Raw genomic sequence first — 22,887 nt, forward strand, 5'->3', positions numbered from 1 at the left:
AAATGACAATTAAACTTGAACTTGGTTGCCTTCTTCAGGTCTAACCTATTTTGTCCATCTTTGTCTTACTGCGGTTGGACTACTGGCTGCCAGTGCATCACTTTTCATTTACTATTTCACTGATGCATAGTTATCAGCCCTAAACTGCCCCTCAGGTGTAGAGGGGTATGGGACTGACAGCTCCTGATATCGTTAAACCTGGATGAACACATCTTACATTGACTTTAGTCTCTCACTTCATCTGACGGTCTTTTGCCAAATGGCCCAGTTGATCCGGTGTCCCCTTCACCATCAGGTCCGATGACATGAAAGTGGTGGGAATTTAATTCGAAGGGGCCGAGGCATGTAAAAAGAATTGGCTGGAATGGAATGGGAAGGTAAAACAGAAATTGAGACTCTGGGGGGGGGGGGGGGGCGCTCCCTTTTGACAGCTGGGAAGGGCCTTGTCATCAACCTGTGAGTGTTCTCAGGGCTGCTGTACTTACACCATAAGACCATACTTGGTGCGGTGGTGGGCCCCCCACCCCCCCACCGCTCCTCCAGCTTGGGAATCACCCAAGCTTTCTTCGGCTTCACCGGGGGATCCAGGATGGAGCAGGTCAGATGGGTCACTCTGCAAAAGTCCCTAGAAAATAGGGGCAAAAATGTACCCAATGTCACCTTCACCCTGATGACTGCTTTTGTGTGTGGCTTTATCAGGTTGCGTGTGAAACCTAAAATATGTGAGTGCCAAGTACTACTATGTGCTGAGGTTCCACCTCATTTATTCATTCATTCATTTCATTTATCATCGAAGTATACAACCCTGAAATTCTTCTTCTCTGGGTAGCCATGAAACTGAGAAAGAAAAGAAAGGCAGCAATCATCCCCCAACTTCCCCCTTCCTGCACAAAAATACCAGTCAGAAAGAGAATAGGCACCCAAATCCCTCCCTCTGCATAAAAAAAACCAAACAAAAACAGAACAGGCATGTTGACACCTACTGGTATTACAAAAGATGGGTCTGGCCCCATTGCTACACAATGTCCCAAGACCTCACCAGTCAGATCATTCCTGCATGCCCGGAACATTACTCCCACAGTCTGCTACCCGTGGGATGACTGAAGTGTGAATGATGGTAGCTCACCTCTTTGCACTCTGTGGGTTTGCAGAGAGGGTCTGCAACAAATTGAAAGGGCCTGTGTCACGTTTCATCCTGAGCAGCTACGTGGCAGAGGACTCACTGATCCACAGTCTGTTCCCAGGGACACACACAGAGGCAAACATTAAGTGCCGCTGGCGGATCAGCAACTCGGTGAAAGACGCCCTTTGGTCCGCCGGCAACTTGTTGGTCCGCCAGCACATTGAGACGGTGGAACGCTGCCGACTGGCACATCCCAGGCTGGAGGAGTACGTGCTGAGGGACGCACTGGAGCTTGGCGCAGTCATGGCAAGGGCTCAGTGGGGAAGGACAACAGTGTAAGGTTCTTCTCCTACTGGAGAGGGAGGGGTAAGTTGCGGGGGGTGGGAGGAGGAAGCCCCTCAATTATTGTAGTAGTTAGTATACCACCCCAGAGTGCCACATGAGTGTGCATGATTGTAATAGAACAGTCTGGAAAGCATTGAACAAGGATGTATGTAAAAAATGAAAAGGCTTTGAATAGTTTATTCTTGTTTACATTATGAATAAAGCTGATTTTGTTTAAGAAAAACTACAGTCACAAAAAATATTAGCACAAATCCCTGTGTGACATGGCCTGAACATTGATGTTGCACGGGATGTTCTGGACTCACGTTTCTGCAACAAACATGCAGCAATATCTCTTGCAGCTGCAGGCGATCGCAGTCCAGCTTGTTGTCCAGGGGCTGAACACTAGAGAGCAGTTCCAAAAGGAGAGCTGGTCTGCAGGGGCCTCTCCCACCCCAGCACGTTGGCGGAAACTGGAAGACCCGGAGGAAGAACTGCCTCTCCATCCCCCATCAGGCCTGCATGGCCGTCTGTGGGAACCTTGCATGGTCTCCGCTGTGTTTTTGCCTCTGGCTGTTTTCCACATCCCAAATCAGTAGCTAATTGTCCTGCGTAATTTGTCCTTAGTGTGTAGGTGACTGGCGGAACCTGAGGTGGGATGGGAGTCGGTGGGATTGTGGGCAGAAGCCAATGGGTTAGGATAGGATTAGTATAACAATGGGTGCTTGAAATTCCCTCTGGACTCAGTGAGTGGGTATCTTTGACTTTTTGACTTCTGGAATCGATGGTAAGAGAGTGCAAAATGGTGAGATGCTCAACGCTGTTCAGATGTTCCATAAGACCGTAACAAACAAGAATGAGGCCATTTGTCCATCAAGTCTGCTCCTCCATTTGATCATGACTGATTTATTTTCTCTCTAAAAGCATTCTCCTGCCTTCTCCCTGTAACTTTTTACATACAAATACAAATACTTTATTGTCACCAAAAACTTGATACTAGAGTGTACAATCATCACAGTGATATTTGTTTCTGCACTTCGCGCTCCTTACTAATCAAGAATTTATTGACTTCTGCTTTAAATACACCCAATAACTTTGCCTCCACAACCATCTGTGGCAATCAATTCCTCAGACTCACCATCCTCTGGGTAAAGAAGTTCTTCTTCAGGTCTGTCCTGAAGGATGCCCTTCTGTTGTGAGTTGTGTTCACTTGTCCTAGACTCTCTATCAAGACCCTTCAATATTTGAACATTGACTTCTCTAACTTCCGTTAATGCCCCTCCTCCCCTTCTTACCCCATCCCTGACATATTTAGTTGTTTGCCTGTTCTCCATCTCCCTCTGGTGCTCCCCCCCCCACTTCTTTCTCCTGAAGCCTCCCATCCCATGATCCTTTCCCTTCTCCAGCTCTGTATCACTTTCGCCAATCACCTTTCCAGCTCTTAGCTTCATCCCACCCCCTCCGGTCTTCTCCTATCATTTCGCATTTCCCCCTTCCCCCTTCCCCCACTACTTTCAAATCTCTTACTATCTTTCCTTTCGGTTAGTCCTGACGAAGGGTCTCGGCCCGAAACGTCGACAGTGCTTCTCCCTATCGATGCTGCCTGGCCTGCTGTGTTCTACCAGCATTTTGTGTGTGTTGTTCCTTCAATATTTGGTAAGTTTCAATGAGACCTACAACCCACCCTCATTCTTTTAAATTCCAACAAGTACATGCTCAAAGCCAATCAAATTCTCTTCAGACATTATCATTTCTGAGATCATTCTCATGAACCTCCTCTGGATTCTCTTCCATCGCATTCTTCTTTAGATATAGGCCCCAATACCTGCACATAGTACGCCAAATGCAATCTAACCAATGCCTAATAAAACCTTAGCATTACATCCTTCTTTTATATTCTAGCCATTTGGAAGTTAATGCTAACATTATATTTGCCTTCCTTACTACCAACTCAACCTGCAGATTCATCTTTCGGGAATCCTACATGAGGACTCCCAAGTCCCTTTGAAACTCCGATTTCTGAATTTGCTCCCCACTTAGAAACTAATTTACAATTTATTCCTTCTACCAAAGTGCACAATCATACACTTCCCTAGATGTATATGTAAGTTTCGGAACTTAAGTGTACAAGATAAGTGCAGCCTCAGTGAGCCTGAGGGAACGGCCTGCAAAAGGCCAAGTATCACCTTATGAAATCAGAGTAGCTGTGTTTTAATCTGCCGGCCGCCCTGTCTCCTTTGTAAAGTACCCTCACTGACTGAGATTATTGTTCAGCTGATCATGCTATATGTCAACTGGAAATAATTAAATCACATACACAGTTTTCAGCCCAAGGAGACATAATCATGTCTCTAGGGGCTGAAATATTGAGCAAGATGAGAACTGGCAGAATAATTGAGAAGATTTAGTTGATGAAACTCATGTATACCATTATGAAGGTTATGATGTGTGAGCCACTCCTGAAACTGCAAGGGAAACACTTGCTTCATGCTTGCCCTATATTAACAACCTGAGCTGACAAACCCCAATTTAGACAGATCTTTATATCAAGTACAAGTTTATAATCATTCAACTGCAACACGTCTACAGATAAAGATTCAAAGGTTCATTTATTATCAAAGCAGGTATCCATATAATCCCATTATCTTAGCATATTCATAACCATAAATCTTAAAATTTGCTTACGGAGGAGGAAGATCCCAATAAAGCCAAGTATTGGACCTGGTTAATGAAGGTTTGGGCCAGATATAAGTGGTAGGGTTGCGTGACACAGAATGTCACATGACGAGATCAAAAAGCACAAGATGGATGCCTGGGCAGGGTGAAAAGCATTATCAAGGATGCATCTCACCCTAACCATGGACTTTTTACTCTCCTCCCATCCGGTAGGCGCTACAGGAGCCTCTGCTCCTGCACCAGCAGGCACAGGAAGAGCTTCTTCCCTGAGGCTGTGACCCTGCTGAACCTCACATCACAGTGCTAAGCAGTATTGCACCCATATTGTACTGTCTCAGTACTTTTATATTTGCGTGCTGTAGCACTTACTTTTTATTCGCAGTTATTTTATAAATAACATTATTCTCTGCATTTCTGGTTAGATGCTAACTGCATTTTATTTGGCTTTGTATCTGTAATCGGCACAATGACAATAAAGTTGAATCTAATCTAATGATTTTCCCACCGCTCGCATGAACAAAACAGTGACATGCTTTTCATTTTCCCAGTCCACGAAGTGCCAATAAAAAAAAGTCAAGAAGGCAAAAAGGAACCAGAAAGTGAAGTCCAAGCGGGGATCACAGAAAACAACTCACCGCTAAGTTCAAAGGGTTGAGTGACACTGAATCTCCAGTAAATCCTGTTAATTTAACCCATGGGGTCCCCACACACCCAGATGCAAAGTAAAGATCAGTGTACCCTTAAAGTAAGGAAGTTACATCTTACTGTGAGATGAAGCCTAATAAATGCCAGCGAAGGTGTAGAGGTTGATACAATAGGGTATTTTAAGATTCTCTTAGATAGGTACATGGAGCTTAAAAAAATAGAAGGCCATGTGGTAGGGAAATTTTAGGCAGCTTCTAGAGTAGGTTACATAGTTGGCACAACATTGTGGGCCGAAGGGTCTGTAATGTGGTGTAGATTTTCTATATTTCTATGTTTTTGTTTCTAACTCAGCCTCAAAACATTCTATTCCCCAAATGGTCAAAATAAAATGAAATAAGTCTAAAGTACCTTAACCCTCGAAATGACATGGCTTTCAATATCATAGTCCATGGGGAAAATATGAGCTGGGCTTGATCAACCCTGGCTGGATGGCCTGGGTGAGGCGTCTAGTGTTTAAAGACCCAAAACACCCGAAGGCCCCAGGTTACCTTACTGATGAAGTGTCCCAGTGCACAACAGGTTAATTAAGCCAAGTGGTGTTGATGAAAGTCATGGGCGAGATTGAAATAGGAGGATCAAGTGCAAGTGAATCCGGCAATGAGATCAAGAAGCACAATAAAGATAATTTTCCCACTGTCCACATAATTACACCACAACCCTTCCGCTAACCCTAAACCTTATAATGGTGCACATACCCCTACAAGCCCTTCGTTACACACCCCAATAAACCTTATAACTAACGCTGGCTGGATTCAGGCTTTGATAATAAATAACCCTTTGAGATAAACGGAACAATGTTCCCCTGGGACCAAGGTGCAAAACACAGTACCTGTATCACATGCAACACATAGAATAGTATTAACATATAACAGAAAAACATCTGCAGATGTGCTGTACAAGTTGATATAAAAGTGCATATACTACATATAGTTAAATATAAAGTAAAAAGATCCTCCCTGCACCATGTGGTGCATTGGGCAAGACCCTTGCTATTCCTTTAGCATTTGTCTGTTTTACGAGGCCGAGTTGCTAGCTCAATGCTCAACCCAGCACAGGTGAAACTCATACGAGGAGCCGGCCGGATTTGAACCCAGGACCTCTCAATCTGAAGTCACTGCGCCACCACTACAGACAGGGTTAAATATACAATAGTACAGTTCTACTGGTGCTGTCATAGTGTGTACAGTACTGGGTGTTCAGAAGTTTCTCAGCCTGGGGTCCTTGTTCGTATACTGCCCTACCTTCTGCCTGATGGCAGGTGATCAAGGAGGTTATGGGATGGATGAGAAGGGTATTTGGCAATGCTGAGGTCTCTGCCTTATTCATGCCTTATATTATAACCCACTTAGCTGGCATATAAAGGGAAACATCTAACTATAGAAAGGATGCGGAAGCTTTAGAGAGGGTGCAGAGGAGATTTACCAGGATGCTGCCTGGATCTGAAAGCATATCTTATGAGGACAGGTTGAGCAAGCTAGGGCTTTTCTCTTTGGAGAGAAGGAGGAAGAGAGGTGGCTTAGTAGAGGTGTACAAGATAATAAGAGGCATAGATAGAATGGATAGCCAGAGACATTTTCCCAGGGCAGAGTTAGCTAAAGTGAGGGGGCATATCTTTATGGCGTTTGGAAGAAAGATAGAGGGGGGTATCAGAGGCAATTTTTTTTACACAGAGTGGTGAGTGCGTGGAACATGCTACCAGGGTGGTGGTAGAGGCAGAAAAATTAGGGACATTTAAGAGACCCTTAACTCTTCCATGGGCGATCCCGATCCCTACTGCAAAAGGAGGAGGTTTGGGCATGGGGCTAGTAACCCCATCCCATAAAACCCAGGGCTACAGAAATGCCAACAGAAGTTCCAAAGACCTCATCCCTGGGAGAGAAAGGATCTTCACATAGAAAACATAAGATGGGATACGTCTGGGGTCAACTTGAAAGACTGGTCCAGGACAGAATACTCTCGGGAGCTGCTGCTGGTGGCTTATGTCCCAGTAGAGGTGATGGGCCTAAAAAGAACGAGACCCTTAGATAAGTACATGGATGAAATTAAAATGGAGGGCTATGTGGGAGGAAAGGGTTAGATTGATCTTACAGTAGGTTAAAAGGTTGGCACAACATCCTGGGCTGAAAGGCCTGTATGGTTCTACATTCTATGTATAATGTTGTGGTGGATCCAATCACCACCTTTGCACATGAATCTATAACAACCACCGCATGGATTGAAGTGTAGACTCTGTACTTTTCTCAATACTGCCTGTGGGACATCACAGGTATGATGGAACCCCAGACTACCTGCAGATGACCATTCTGTCAGCATCAGTGTACAACAGAGAAGAAGGACCAAATAAATATCCAGAAACTTTTCCCAAGCGATTGTGGAATGGGGTATATGGACTAGTACCACATAACCTGTCCCAATGTGAATAAACATCAATGGCTTACTCAAATGAGAGTAGATAGGACACACACGATAGTTATGGTCAGGAGATCTGATTATACCAAACAGGAATGGTTGGTTATCTGAAATATGACACAGACTAGGAACAGTGACTGAGCAAAGGAGCTTAAAGGAAAGGTTTGAGTTCATGTTTTTAATTGGGAACCAGGGGACAACTTAGAAGAGGAGCATGGCTGGGATCTAATGAGAAGACTGTTACTACCCTTTGAAGAAAGACAAATTCCATATTAACTTATTAGATTGATATATTTTTAGACATTTAAAATATTACAGCACTGTACAGGCCCTTTGGTCCATGATGTTGGGCCAACCTTTTTATCTACTGAAGATCAATCTAAACCTTTCCTCCTACATAATTCTCTATCATCCATGTGTCTATCTAAGAGTTTCTGAAATGTCCTGAACGTATCTTCCTCTTCAGCCACCTCTGGCAGGGCATTCCATGCACCCACACTCTCTGGAAAAGATACTTAACTCCGGCATTCCCCTCATTCTTTTCTGCAATCCCCTTCAAATTTTGCATTTGTATTAGCAAATTTGGAACAAGTGCTCAGGGGAGCTGAATAGAGCAGAGCTGAAACTCGTGCAAAGACTTTCTGTCATCCCATTTAGCATCTCAGATTGAATTGGCACGATTTGTTTATCTTGCCCCCATTTTCTGGGAAAATTAAAGATCCAGGTCAGAGGCATATATTCACATTACAAATGTAAATTTTGAGATAAATGATATTGTTAATATTTCAAACTTGCAAATTTTGAAGAATCCTTCATAGAAGAGGGGTTAAAAATAAATGATTCATTGAAATCTCTCAGAAAATGTGTCCTTGTCTTATGATAGCTGAAGGATGCTACCATTCAAAGACATCTGTGGTGCATCTGGGGATGTTTGAGTGTGCAAAAGTGAGATTGGTAGCAGGAGAGGAAACACGAGATTTTTCACCCAGAAAGGGGTTCAGAAAGTAAGGCAGGGTCAGAGACAAGGTTGCACCAACTGCTTCTGCAGTCAAAGGGGTCGATGTGAAGGAGGAGTTACATGAGTGAAAGGCTGGCAAACAGAACACTTTGCTACTGAGTTCTCCAAGATCTCCTCTGATCCAAGGTCTGCGCTGTACTCACAGGAAGAGATGTACTCACGTTTCTTCTTCCAAAAGGTTCACAAGCTCTGTGATCCACAACCTTAAAGAAGATGTCGGCTCAGTGGCATCCTCACAGACGGACATTTTGAGGATCTGCTGATACTTCTATGCCAGCCTATATAACCGAAAGGTGACAGACTCCAGAGCCTCCGAGAACTTCCTGTTGTCTATTACGGAGGTGTGAGACAACAAGCAGGGGAGTCTGGACCAGTCACTGATCCTGAAGGAGTTGACTGGCTCCATCTTTTCTCCTGGAAGTGACAGCTTACCAGCTGAGTCGTAACTGGCTCCGTGAAACTGGGTGGACCTGAACAGCGCTACGTTTCCAGCTGACAGCATATTGGACTCCATGAGGAAGGGCACCATTAAGCTCATCTACAAATATAAGGGGGTAAGGAATTACATCTGGAATTGGAGACCCACTTCACTGTTGAACGTAGACTATAAATCTAATCCAAGGCCAACACCAACAGGGTCAAGTCTGATCTAGGATAGGTGATCCACCTGAACCAAAACTGTGTTGTACCTGGCCTGAAGACCTTTGACAACCTTGTGTTACTGAGGGATACTATCACCTACAGGTAGGACAGGGGCTGGATGCCTGCCTGGTCAGCTTGGACCAGGAGATAGCCATTGACAGGATTGATGCACCATCAATAACTCTCTGAGACGTGAGGCGAGATATAGGCTTTTATTGACTGGAAGAAAGAACAAGCAGCAATTGACCACCATACTACATCCTGGAGACCGAGGGCAGGGCTCAGGCCCCAATCGCCTTTAGACCGGGGTCAGTGGGAGGAGCCACAGGAGCAGTCAGTGGGGGGGGGGGGGGGGGGCGTGTCCGGACAGGTTTATGTAGTTCACCACAAGGATATCACACACATATGTGATGGACATACTGCCCAAAAACGGGTTTGGAGAGGGAATCAGCAGGACATTGTTGCACTACCTGTCCTTCGTGGAAAGATGGAGCGGGTCAGACAGGTCACAAAAATGTACCCAATGTTGCCCTCACCCTGATGACCACCTTTGTGTGTGGCTCTATCAGGCTGTACCACTATGTGCTGAGGTTCTATCTGCCCCTGGGGTTGTGAAGGATGGATTCGGCCCCGTTGCCACACAACATCCCAGTCAGCAGGACATTGTTGCTCTGCCTGTCCTTCGTGGACCACTATCCATGACCACATATCTATCAGACAGAGGCCAGCACTGAACTTGCTACAAACACTCCAGGAAAAGGACCCGATGGAAACAGTGGGGTAGTTTCCTGAGCAGGCCATGTGGCCAAATGACCCATTGACAGGCCTCACGAACAGGCAGCAAGACCTTGCCTGGCTGGCAGTGAGAGCAAACCTCCCCGTCAGATTCTTCTTCAATGCCCAGGGCTTCATTCCCACAGCCCACTGCCTGCGGGATGACTGTGGTGGGAAAGAGACCTCTTTGTGGGCTGTGAACTTGCAAAGATGGTTGTGGAGAAAGATGAAAGGCCTGTGTTGCAGTTCATCCTGAGCAGCTTCCGCTCAAGATGGCGCCTGCATACAACGCTCCTTTGATCGATCTCTTCTGGATAGATCATGAAACCATCTTTATCACTTCTTTTATGTCTTTTATGTTTGTTTCTAGTCTTGAATGAGATTCTGGGACTGCTGGAACCTGTGTTTTGCTGTTTGGGTGCTTCAGCGCCCTGCAGTCTCTGAGAGGATTCCGGGAGTAGGCAGAGGCAGTGTGAGTGAACCTCATAGTGAGAAGACTGCAGGACGGCACACGAGCCAATATTTCATCCCATTTTGCTGATTATAGCTTCCATTGTTCACCGATTAAAGCTGTGAGGGTGATTGAAAGATCAAGGTGAGTGGTGAAGTTTGGAGATCGTTTGGGTGTTCCGGCACTCTGTGGTCTTTGAGAAGATTCTGAGAGGCAGAGGGCGCGTGCACAAACCTCGTAGCAGGCAGACTGTAAGACGGGGTGCAAGCTGGTGTTTGGCTTCATTGCGCCGGTTGTAGCTTCCATAGTTTACCAATTAAAGTGATGAGGGAGACTGATGCATCGAAGCGAGTGCAGAGTGTGAGTGCCGGCTGCTTGCCTTCTGATCAGTTACACTGTACTGGAGAGCCCGTCACCGCACCTGGAGAACGTTGCCCAGGATTTTCTGCATTTTGGATGTGGACTTAAGGGTACAGACTCTTTTTTCTCAATCTTATAGCTTTTACTGTATATTCTGTGTTTTTTCGCCCAATCTTCTCATTTTTTTGTGTGGGAGGGAGGTTTAGGGGGCTGATGTGCCTGATCTATTTTGTTTGTTTTTTAGTGCAGGAGGAGGGATTTGGGGTCAATGTGCCTGATTTGTTCTGTTTGTTTTTTAGTGCAGGAGGAGGGATTTGGGGTCGATGTGCCTGATCTGTTCTGTTTGTTTTTTAGTGCAGGAGGAGGGATTTGGGGTCAATGTGCCTGATCTGTTCTGTTTGTTTTTTAGTGCAGGAGGAGGGATTTGGGGGGCGTGGTTGATGTGCCTGGTAATTTTTTTTGTGTGGGAGGAGTGATTTGGGGGGGGGGAGTTCGATGTGCCTGTTTAATTTTTTGCAGGGAGGTGAGGTTTGGGTTGCCTTTCCTGGTTTCATGGCTACCCAGAGGACTGAAGAATTTCAGAGTTGTATACTTTGATAATAAATGAACCTTTCAGCTGTGTGACAGAGGACTCTCTGACCTTCGGGCTGTTTCCAGAGACACACACGGAGATAAAACTCGGGCACTGCTGACAGATCACCAACCTGGTGAAAGACGCTCTTTGCTCTGCCTGAATCTTGTTAGCCTACCAGCTCATCGACACGTCAGTGGAGGAGTGTTGCTGACTGGCAGGATCGAGGCTGCAGGAGTACGTGCTGACTGACGTACTGAGGCTTGGCACAGCCTCCACAGGTGCTCAATGGGGAAGGACCACAGTGTAGGATTCTTCTCCTACAGCAGAGGGAGGGGTAGGTTGTGGGAGGAAGCCCCTCATTTATTGTAGTAGTTAGTACATCTCCCCAGAGAGCCACATGATTGTCAGCAGTGTTACTGATCTGTATGAATGTAATAGAACAGGACTGAAAGCATTGATCCTGTTAGCAAAACATGAAAAGGCATTGAACAGTTTGTTCTTGTAAATGAATTTTTATTATGAGCAAAGTTTATTTTGTAAATAAAACAAGCTGTAGAAACATGTGGTGGGCTTGTACTGAGAAGCTGGTGTCAGACGTACCGCTAATTAACAACATAGTGTGAAATGGTTAATGCAGTGGAGAGGGAGGGGAAGGGGAGAGGGAGGAGAATGGGGTGAGGGAAGGGAAAGGGGAGTTGGAGGGGAAGGGGGAGAGGGAAGGGAAGGGGGAGTTGGAGGGGAAGGGGGAGTTGGAGAGGAAGGAGGAGAGGGAGGGGAAGGGGAGAGGGAGGAGAATGGGGAGAGGGAAGGGAAATGGGAGTTGGAGGGGAAGGGGGAGTTGGAGGGGAAGGAGGAGTTGGAGAGGAAGGAGGAGAGGGAGGAGTTGGAGGGGAAGGAGGAGTTGGAGAGGAAGGAGGAGAGGGAGGAGAAGGGGGAGTTGGAGGCGGACCGCTGTTGGATGCCTGTTAAGTTAGAGGCAATGTCTCTTTATGACACTGGGTAGATATCAGTCCCCAGTAAGGCTCATGCTGAAGTTATTTGTGTTAATCTTGCTGTGCAGGCTATTTTACCGTCTGCTCTATTTTAACATATTATATCGTTAATTTTTTTGATTAAAGTTATTGAAAAATTAATGAGTCAGATGTGAAGAAGCATGAAAGTAGAATGGGAACATTTCTGCCCAAAAACCTGTCATGGAGGTAAAGATCAACACAAAGCGAGGGTGAGAATGAGAGAAAACTAAAAAAAGGTCAGGAAAGAGGGCCGTTGCTCTTGTCTGCCACAAAAGGCAGGCCTTCCTGGACGCCACCAATTCTAATTTTACTTACCATTCCCACTCCTACCTGTCGATCCATGGCCTTTTCTACTACCACAATGGGGCTACTCTCAGGTTGGAGGAGCAACACCTCATATTCTGTTTAGAGATAGCCTTTTCAACCTAATGGCATGAGCATTATTTCTCAAGCTTCCTGTTACTTCTCTCTCCTCCCTTTTCTCTCTCATTCTGATCACACTCTCATCCCTTCCCCTCCTCACCCGCCGATCACTTCCTCCGGTGCTTCCTCACCTATCAAATTCCTTCTTCTTCAGGCATGTTACCTCTTCTATCCATCTCCTCTCAGCTTCCCATTTCATCCAACCCTCCACCACCCACCTACCCTCCCCCTCATCTGATTTCTCCTATCACTTGCCAGCTTGTACTCCTTCTCCCTCCTCTCAACTCTTCTTATTTTGCCCTTTTCTGACCCCTTCCTTTGCAGAAGAGGTTTGGCCCAAAATATCCTTTGTTTATTCCTCTCCGTAGAAGTTGCCTGACCTTCTGAGTCTGTCCAACATTTTGTGTTTGTTACTCAGGAAACAAGTCCATTTGGAAATCAAATTGCAAGAGTTTCGGGAATGCAGGAAGTGTTTCAGAAAAAAATACATTATTGAGAAACGAATTAAGAAAACAGAGCTATATCTTAATCCAGCCGGAATCTATTGGAGCCGGTGGTGAAAATTCACGTTTATTCACTGGCATCCCAGTATCTGTCCTCCTCCAGAAATGCTGTGGGTGATAGTCTCTGTCTCCAGTTGTGGTTCATTTTGATCACAGTTCTCACTGTGAACCAAACTGTGCTATGAACGAGTATGAACTTTAACAAAATTTGCTTACAGATAATCAGCAATTATATAATTTAAATCACTCTTATTTGATTACAGCTGTCTCAGCCAATAGCGGGCTGATGATGTAAGGTGTTTGTCACATGACGTCTGTTCCTCCCCCTATATGTGAATGGACAAATTAGATATCCAATCACATATCCCCGTGTATTCTGAGACCAATTGGAAAGCAAAGAAAATCCACTTCTATCTGATTGGCTGATATGCAAGAGTCAGTCGAAATTATTAGTTCGTCTGTAACTATTAAACTCGTGTATTAAAAATAATCTAATACTTCCCTCCCACATGAATGGGCTTCCTTTATTTCTGGGGTATTTTCCGAAAAGGCGGCTTCAGTTTGAAAAATTCCTGACCGACGTGCATTTGAACGCAACCATCGTCCGGGGGTAGGGGTAGATGCGCAAAGTAGCAGCTGGCTTTTGAACGAATATCATCAATTCCACACTATCCGCACTCTGATGGCCATGCAAACCCGGGGCAAGGGAGCATACTTAATAAAAGAGTCATTGTCCAGCGGTTCTGTTTGGAAATGACAGTTCGCGGCTGAAATGCACCGTCCTCCGCTGCGCAAGGGGAAACTGACCCGGAAGGGAACTGCGGCAACACTGTAGTATCTTTTGCAGCGTGGAGTGTTAGATAGGAATCAGACTTAACTCCTGTTATCCATCCCAACAACAACATCACCGGCATTTACTGTAAGTGCTCTCTTTGTACAATGCTGGGCCGTAAAGTGACATTGGCGACTTGCGCACTGAACCAGTGGGCTTTAGATTTTGAAGGAAATCTCCAAAGAATTTTGAAAAGTAAGTTTTACTGGAAGAATATCGATAGCATTGTAAGTAAACACTTCGGAATTGCGTGTTGTTTCCATCGGAACCCTTTTACTCTCTAAACTCAAAACATTTATTTTTTTTTCAGTTTATGTTGGTTGTTTAGGATTATAATTTATTCTCACTGCCCCCAGATTAGCAACCACGCCCTCGCAGAATTCACAAATTGACACTTTAGCTTTTTGAATTATGGTAGTTCTATTGTGTAGGAATAGCAACATTTATTGGAGGAATATCGATATTTTTAAAAAATCAATTCCCGGAATTTCAACGGCTTTCTCCTGGTCCTTCTCCTTCCATTGTTCTGGGCCCAGCACGTAAATGCAATTAAATGTGCAAAGAAATCACAGTAGCACCCCTACTTGATAGAAGTTTGCGTAAATACGACCTCAATGAATCGATCTGATTAGGCAGTGTGTAAAACAAGCTTTTCCACTGTGCCTCCATAGACGTGACGATAATAAACCAATTTACCGAATGAAGATGGTCTATTTCCCTCCATAGATGTTGCCTGACCCTCTGAGTTCCTCCAGCAGTTTATTCTTTGGTTGGAACACATTTGAACAAGGCCTTGGAGATAGGTAGGTCCGAAAGGTACAGGAGGCCTAAGGTGTATTGGCAAGCAAGATCCAAAATTGTCTTGGTACTAAGGAGGCAGCAGGTCATGAAGGATGGGCCCTTTTTCTGACTGGAAATCTGTAACAGGCCAAATCCTGGCAATTTTGTCTGTATTTGGATTGTAATGCAGGTGGTCAGATTGGTAAGTGTGTACATCTCAAGGGGACCTGAATTTGCATACATTGCTTTTTGTGGGCGAATCTGCATGCAGGAGTAACTGTTTAAAAATAAGGGGCCTTGGCTTTATGGCACTGAGGTATTTCATTTCTGAGGGCTTTGCAGTTCTTTTCCTCATAAGGATGGTTGAGCCAGCCCCTTCGAATATTTTTAAGGCAGAGATAGATATACATTTGCAAGTAATTCAGTGGACGTGTGTAGCTGTGAATGCTGCGTTGAGGTTAGAATCGGCACAACTACGATCTTATTAAATGGTGGAGATTGGTGGCTGAGGGCAAAATGATCTACTCTTCCTCACTCATATGCTTGTAAATCCATCATTAAAGACCCCCACTATCCAGGGATGTGCCCTCTTTGTGTTGTTATAATTAGAGACGAGGAAAAGGAATCGGAATCAGGTTTAATATCACCAGGAAGTGTCGTGAAATTTGTTAACTTTGCAGCAGCAGTTCAATGCAATAGATTATAATATAGAAAAAAACTGAATTGGAGTAAGTATATATGCATATTAAATAGTTAAAATAAGTTGTGCAAAAACAAATAAATAAATGGTGAGATGGTGTTCATGGGTTCCAAAGTCCATTCAGAAATCGGATGGCAGAGGGGAAGAAGCTGTTCTTGAATTGCTGAGTGTGTGCCTTCGGGCTTCTGCACCTCCTTCTCAATGGTAACAATGAGAAGAGGGTATGTCTTGGGTGAAGGAGGTCCTTAATAAAAAATGTGGCCTTCCTGAGGCACTGCTCCTTGAAGATGCCTTGGATACTATGGAGGCTAGTACCCGTGATGGAACTGATTAATTATACAATGTTCTGCAACTTGCTTTGATCCTGTGTAGTTGCCCCCATACTGGGCGGTGATGCAGCCAGTCAGAATGCTTTCCATGGTACATCTGTAGAAGTTTGGGTGTTGAACCAAATCTCAAACTCTTAATGAAATAGAGCCACTGCCTTGCCTTCTCTATAGCTGCATCAATGTGTTGTAACCAGATTATGTCCTGAGAGAAATTAACACCCTACAACTTGAAATAGCTTACTCTCTCCATTTATGATCTATCTGAGGATTGGTTTGTATTCCCTCATTCTACTCTTTCTGGTCCACAATCCGCTTTTTGGTCTTACAAACGTGGTGTGCAAGCTTGTTGCTAGGACATCAGTTAACTAGCTGGTATATCTTGCTCCTGTGTGTCCTTTTTGTCACCATAGATTCAGGATCAGTTCCTGAAGATTGGAGAATGGCTAATGTTATCCCACTTTTTAAGAAAGGAGGGAGGGAGAAAACAGAGAACTATCGACCTGTCAGCCTGACATCGGTGGTGGGAAAGATGCTAGAGTCCATTATTAAGGATGAAATAGTGGCATATCGAAATAGCAGTGATAGGATTGGGCCGAGCCAGCATGGATTTACCAAGGGTAAATCATGCTTGACTAATCTGTTGGAGTTTTTCGAGGATGTAACAGGAAGTTAGACGGGGGAGATCCAGTGGATGTAGTGTACCTCGATTTTCAGAAGGCATTTGATAAGGTCCCACATAGAAGATTGGTGGGTAAAATCAAAGCTCAGGGCATCGGGGGGAAGGCATTAACATGGATAGAAAACTGGTTGGCAGATAGAAAGCAAAGGGTAGCGGTGAATGGGTGTTTTTCGGAATGGCAAGTGGTGACTAGTGGGGTGCCACAGGGCTCGGTATTGGGACCTCAGCTGTTTACCATTTACGTTAACGATTTGGATGAAGGCATAGAGAATAACATCAGCAAATTGGCTGATGATACTAAACTGGGTGGCAGTGTGACATGTGATGAGGATGTTAGGAGAATTCAGGGTGACTTGGATAGGCTGGGTGAGGGGGCAGATACTTGGCAGATGGCGTTTAATGTGAATAAGTGTGAGGTTATCCACTTTGGGAGTAAGAACAAGAAGGCAGATTATTATCTGAACGGTAGAGTTGGGTAAGGGAGTAATACAAAGAGATCTCGGAGTCCTTGTTCATCAGTCACTGAAGGTGAATGAGCAAGTGCAGCAGGCAGTGAAGAAGGCTAATGGAATGTTGGCCTTTATTACAAAGGGAATTGAGTACAAGAGCAAGGAAATCCTCTTGCATTTGTACAGAGCCCTGGTGAGACCACACCTGGAGTATTGTGTACAGTTTTGGACTCCAGGGTTAAGGAAGGACATCCTGGCTGTAGAGGAAGTGCAGCCTAGATTCACGAGGTTAATTCCTGGGATGTCTGGACTGTCTTACACAGAGAGGTTAGAGAGACTGGGCTTGTACACGCTGGAATTAAGGAGATTGAGAGGGGATCTGATTGAAACATATAAGATTATTAAGGGATTGGACAAGATAGAGGCAGGAAATATGTTCCAGATGCTGGGAGAGTCCAGTACCAGAGGGCATGGTTTGAGAATAAGGGGTAGGTCATTTAGGACAGAGTTAAGGAAAAACTTCTTCTCCCAGAGAGTTGTGGGGGTCTGGAATGCACTGCCTCGGAAGGTAGTGGAGGCCAATTCTCTGGATGCTTTCAAGAAGGAGCTAGATAGGTATCTTATGGATAGGGGAATCAAAGGATATGGGGACAAGGCAGGAACCGGGTATTGTTAGGAATTGATCAGCCATGATCTCAAAATGGCGGTGCAGGCTCGAAGGGCCAAGTGGTCTACTTCTGCACCTATTGTCTATTCTCTATCCGAGTTTCTACCAACAGTGGTTGTATCGTCAGCAAATAGATGGCAAATCCACATTCCGTGTTTTGGGAACAACTTCTTTTACAAATTGCCATCAGGTTTCTGAACAGCCACGAACACTACTTTCTTAATTCTCTTTTGCGCTGTTTTCTTGTAAATTAATTTTTATATCTTTGCTGTCGCAAAACGGCAAATTTCACAACATGTGTTAGTGATAATAAACCTGATTCTAGTTTATCTTGTGGCTACCAGTATTACTTCCTTCATTTACATACTGGGGGTATTCTTAATTTATGTAGAATTTCATTTTTCTGCCTAATTATTAGTGTGATATGCTTTCTTTTGACATCACCTCAACGTCACGTTCAGGGCAGACAGTAGAAGTAAGTATCGCAAGCACAATTTTCTCATTTTCAAAATGGTTTAGGACCTTATGGAAGCAGAGAGGTAGTGGGGTATCCTGTACAGAGAGTGCTCTCTTCAACAGGAAAATGGAATGAACTGACATCTGAACTCAATGCATTTAGATTGGGTGTTTGTCTTTGATCTGATTAACAAGACTTGCACATAACTTGCATAGGAAGCTCAATTTGTTAACTAAACGATCTGAAGGAACCTTCCAGCCATCCTTCGAATTCAAGGGAGATTAAAGGAACAGATCAGGTTTAGCCAGTGGAGCACGAGGAGCTTTGAATGTAACACAGACCATCTAAGCTAAATTTGCCCCTTTTCTAAGAAAAAATATGTTGGCAATGGAGCGTATCCAGAGGAACTTCACAAGAATGATCCTGGGAATACCTGTACTTACTGGAGCTTAGAAGAATGGGGAGGGGGGCGGGGGGAATCTCATTGAAACCTATCGAACGTTGAAAGCAAAGATAAAAAGATAACATGGAAGTTGAGGGGATGAGCAGCGCTGATAATTTCTTTTCTTTTCAGAGAGGGTCATGAAACAACTCTGTAAATATCAGAATTCTAAATTAAAAGCTATTTTCTGGAACATAGTTTGCATAAAGCTGTATGAGATCGTAAGACATGAAGTAGAATTAGGCTATTTGGCCCATAGTCTGCTCTGCCATGTGATCATGGCTGATTTATTATCCCTCTGAACTCATTCTCTTATCTTCTCATTTGATGTTCTCACCAATCAAGAACCTATTAACCTCCGCTTTAAATGTACCCAATGACTTTGTCTCCATAACTGTCAGTGGTAATAAATTCCTCAGATTCACCACCCTCTGACTAAAGAAATTCCTCCTTATCTCTGTTCTAAAGAGACATTCTTGTATTCAAGGGTGTGCCTTCTGGCCCGAGACTCCCCCACTATTGGAATCATCCCCTCAACTTCCATGTTATCTTTTTATCTTTGCTTTCAACGTTCGATAGGTTTCAATGAGATTCCTCCCCCCCCCCCCCCCCCCCATTCTTCTAAGCTCCAGTAAGTACAGGTATTCCCAGGATCATTCTTGTGAAGTTCCTCTGGATACTCTCCATTGCCAACATATTTTTTCTTAGATAAGGGGCAAATTTAGCTTAGATGGTCTGTGTTACATTCAAAGCTCCTCGTGCTCCACTGGCTAAACCTGATCTGTTCCTTTAATTTCCCTTGAATTCGAAGGATGGCTGGAAGGTTCCTTCAGATCGTTTAGTTAACAAATTGAGCTTCCTATGTTTCTTGAATACGACATATGTTGAATTAACATATCAAAAATGTCTAACGAAAACTGTGCATGACTAAAGCATGTCAGTGTGGACTTCATGGTTGGGGGGTTGGGAAAGGTGTGCTCTTATCTGGAGTACAGTGGTAAGGCTGGTGAAGTATCTTTGTCAACCAGGTTGATACGGTGGAGAGGTCGGTCAACATCAAAGTCAAATCGTGTTCCAGCAATGTCTAACCATTGTTTTAGAGGTTTGAGGGAATAGAAGAAGAAATATTTTTTAAGAACATTTGCTTGCAGAGTTGCTTGCACAGCTGTGAAGATCCCTGCTGTACCTGATGACCCTGTGATCTCTTGTCTCAGAGGTCAATGTTAGGCTGTCTTTAAAGAGAGTGAACCCTTGCAAGGTGGAATGTCCCGATGGAGTACACGGTAATGCTCTGAAAACCTGTGCCAACCAACTAGTGAGAAGATTTAAGGACATTTTCAACCTCTCACTGCTACGGGCAGAAGTTCCCACTTGCTTCAAAAGGCAACAATTATACCAGTGCCTAAGAAGAATAATGTGAGCTGCCTTAATGGCTATTGCCCAGTAGCACTCACATCTACAGTGATGAAATGCTTTGAGGGGTTGGCTTATGATTAGACTGAACTCCTGCCTCAGCAAGGACCTGGACCCATTGCAATTTGCCTATTGCCACAATAGGTCAACAGCAGATGCAATCTCAGTGGCTCTCCACGTGGCTTTAGACCACCTGGACAACCTATGTCAGAATGTAGTTCATCGACTATAAACTCAGCATTTAATGCCATCATTCCCATAATCCTGATTGAGAAGTTGCAGAACCTGGGCATCTGTACATCCCTCTATAATTGGATCCTCAACTTTCTCACCGGAAGACTACAATCTGTGTGGATTGGTGATAACATCTCCTCGCTGGCGATCAACAATGGTGCACTTCAGGGGTGTGTGCTTAGCCCACTGCTCTACTCTCTATATACTCATGACTGTGTGGCTAGGCATAGCTCAAATACCACCTATAAATTTGCTGACAATACAACCATTGTTGGTAGGATCTCAGGTAGTGTCGAGAGGGCATACAGGAGTGAGATATGCCAAATAGTGGATGTGAGAGTGACAAAGGCCATGTGTGGTGCCAACTGCTGGACGGATCATCGACTCATAGTGTCCAAGTTTAAACTTCGCATCCTGCCTGTGAGAAGACCCCAAGTTCAGAAGACTGCAAAGAGGCTCAATGTCTCCAAGCTGAAGAGCAGCATAGTTGCAGAAGAATTTTGTGAAGACCTAGATAGCAGGCTGCTTGACACACCCCAGGATGACCGCACCAGCATTGAAGAGCAGTGGACGGCTTTCAGAGATGCGGTCTACTCTACCGCTCTCGAACACCTCGGACCAACAATCCGTAGACATCAAGACTGGTTCGATGAGAACAACGAGGAGATACAGGCACTGTTGTCAGAGAAACACCAACTGTTCAGAGCGCACCAGAATGATCCCACATCACAAGCAGATAGATGCCTTCGCCAGTGCAAGACGGAAAGTGCAGAAGAAACTCCGTGAGATGCAGGACGTCTGGTTCAGCAATAAGGCCGATGAGATCCAGGGCTACGCAGACAGTCGCGACACCAAGCGACATTTTCTACGACGCTTTGAAGTCTATGTATGGACCTCAGTCCTCTGGCTCCTCCCCCCTCCTCAGTGCAGATGGGACTCGGCTGCTGACAGAGAAAAAGCAGATTTTGGAGAGATGGGCTGAACACTTCAACCAGGTCCTCAACCACCCTGCCGAAATCAATGCTGAGGCCATTGCTCGCCTACCTCAGGTGGAGATCAACCTGGACCTCGACAACCTCCCCACAGAAGAAGAAGTCAGAAAAGCCATCAGGCAACTTTCTTGTAGCAAAGCACCAGGATCAGATGCAATCCCTGCTGAAGTCTACAAAGCAGGAGGCCCATTCACTATGCAGAAGCTGACTGAGCTCTTCCAGTCTATGTGGAACGAAGAAAAGGTCCCGCAACAGTTGAAAGATGCCAGCATAGTCCACATCTACAAGAGGAAAGGCAACCGCCAGTCTTGTGACAATCACCGAGGCATCTCCCTCCTGTCCATAGCTGGGAAGATCTTGGCTCGCGTCCTGCTTAATCACCTTCTCTAACACCTTGAGCAAGGTCTCCTCCCAGAAAGCCAGTGTGGCTTCCGTGCAGAGCGTGGAACTGTCGACATGATATTTGCTGCACAACAACTTCAGGAAAAATGTCGAGCAGCACAGCGACCTCTTTATGACCTTCGTCGATCTGACCAAGGCATTTGATATGGTCAGCAGAGATGGCTTATGGAAGATAATGGAGAAGTTTGGCTGCCCTAGCAGGTTCATCACAATTGTTCGGCAGTTCCACGATGGCATGATGGTGAAAGTTTTGGATGATGGTGATGAGTCAGAAGCCTTCCCAGTGACGAACGGTGTGAAGCAAGGATGCATTCTCGCCCCTACACTCTTTAGCATGGCCTTCTCTGCTATGCTGAATGATGCCTTCCGCGATTGTCAGGATGGTATACACATCAGATACAGGACTGGCGGTGGGCTGTTCAACCTCCGGCGTCTACAGGCTGTTACAAAGATAAAGGAGACCGTCGTCAGAGACCTCTTATTCGCTGATGATTGCACCCTCAACGCCAGCACAGAGCAGAAGATGCAGCGAGAAATGGACTGTTTCTCATGAGCCTGTGACAACTTCGGACTTACAATCAGCACCAAAAAGACCGAGGTTATGTACCAGCCTGCACCCGGAAAGCCCTACCAGGAACCACACATCACAGTAAAGGGGCAGAAGCTACTGGCAGTCGACAGCTTTACTTATCTGGGCAGTACTCTATCAAGAGCGGTGAACATAGATGCAGAGATCAGCAACAGATTTGCCAAAGCCAGTGCCGCCTTTGGGAGACTCTGTGAGAATGTATGGGGGCGGAGAGGACTCAGCCTTACCACCAAGCTGAAGGTCTACCGAGCAGTGGTTCTCACCGCCCTCCTCTATGCCAGCGAGACCTGGACTGTCTACAGCAGACACGCTAAACAGCTCAACCACTTCCACTTGAGCTGCCTCCGCAGACTTCTCCACGTATGATGGCAGGACAAAGTCCCAGACACGGAGGTCCTGGAGCGGGCTAGCACCCACAGCATCTACACCCTCCTGTAGAAAGCCCAAGCCAGATGGGCTGGCCATGTCGTCAGGATGTCTGACAGTCGACCACCAAAACAGCTGCTGTATGGAGAGCTGAGCCAGGGCAAGCGCTCAGTTGGAGGGCAGAAGAAACGTTTCAAAGCCTGCCTCAAAGTGTCCCTCAAAGACCTCAACATCAATCCCAGTAGCTGGGAATCGCTTGCTCTGTACCGCCCAACCTGGTGGAGCAGGACCGCTAAAGGAGCGTATGCAGCAGAAATCAGAGGCTCAGAGGAAACGCGCCGCACGCAAGGCTCGAGCTACCTCCACTTCCACTGCAGCACCTACCCTCATGTGTCCCACATGTGGGCGAGCTTTCAGGGCCCGGATTGGCCTCACCAGCCACCTCCAGACCGACAGTCACAAACCCTCCACCTGACAGAAGTCGTGGTCGTCTTTGACTCCGAAGGACGAACAACAACAACATGCCAACTAATGGAATGGTGCCGCAGCAACAACCTGGCA

At 45.4% G+C, this 22,887-nt stretch overlaps 1 protein-coding gene across 3 annotated transcripts in view; it reads left to right on the forward strand.

Moving 5' to 3' along the window:
* The first annotated feature begins 11,278 nt into the window (after positions 1 to 11,278).
* The window catches only part of LOC140729696 (glutamine-dependent NAD(+) synthetase-like), a 76,975-nt gene continuing 65,366 nt past the window's right edge, over positions 11,279 to 22,887 (forward strand). The window contains exon 1 of one of the 3 annotated variants that reach the window (XM_073049775.1): positions 11,279 to 11,390. In XM_073049775.1, coding sequence (XP_072905876.1) covers positions 11,342 to 11,390 — 49 coding nt within the window. In that variant the 5' untranslated portion in view covers positions 11,279 to 11,341. Of the gene's footprint in view, positions 11,391 to 13,584; positions 14,023 to 22,887 lie in introns of those variants that run through there. The other 2 variants (XM_073049774.1, XM_073049776.1) reach the window with 2 other exon arrangements.

This window comes from Hemitrygon akajei, chromosome 6, assembly GCF_048418815.1.
Source record: "Hemitrygon akajei chromosome 6, sHemAka1.3, whole genome shotgun sequence".
NCBI lineage: Eukaryota > Metazoa > Chordata > Chondrichthyes > Myliobatiformes > Dasyatidae > Hemitrygon > Hemitrygon akajei.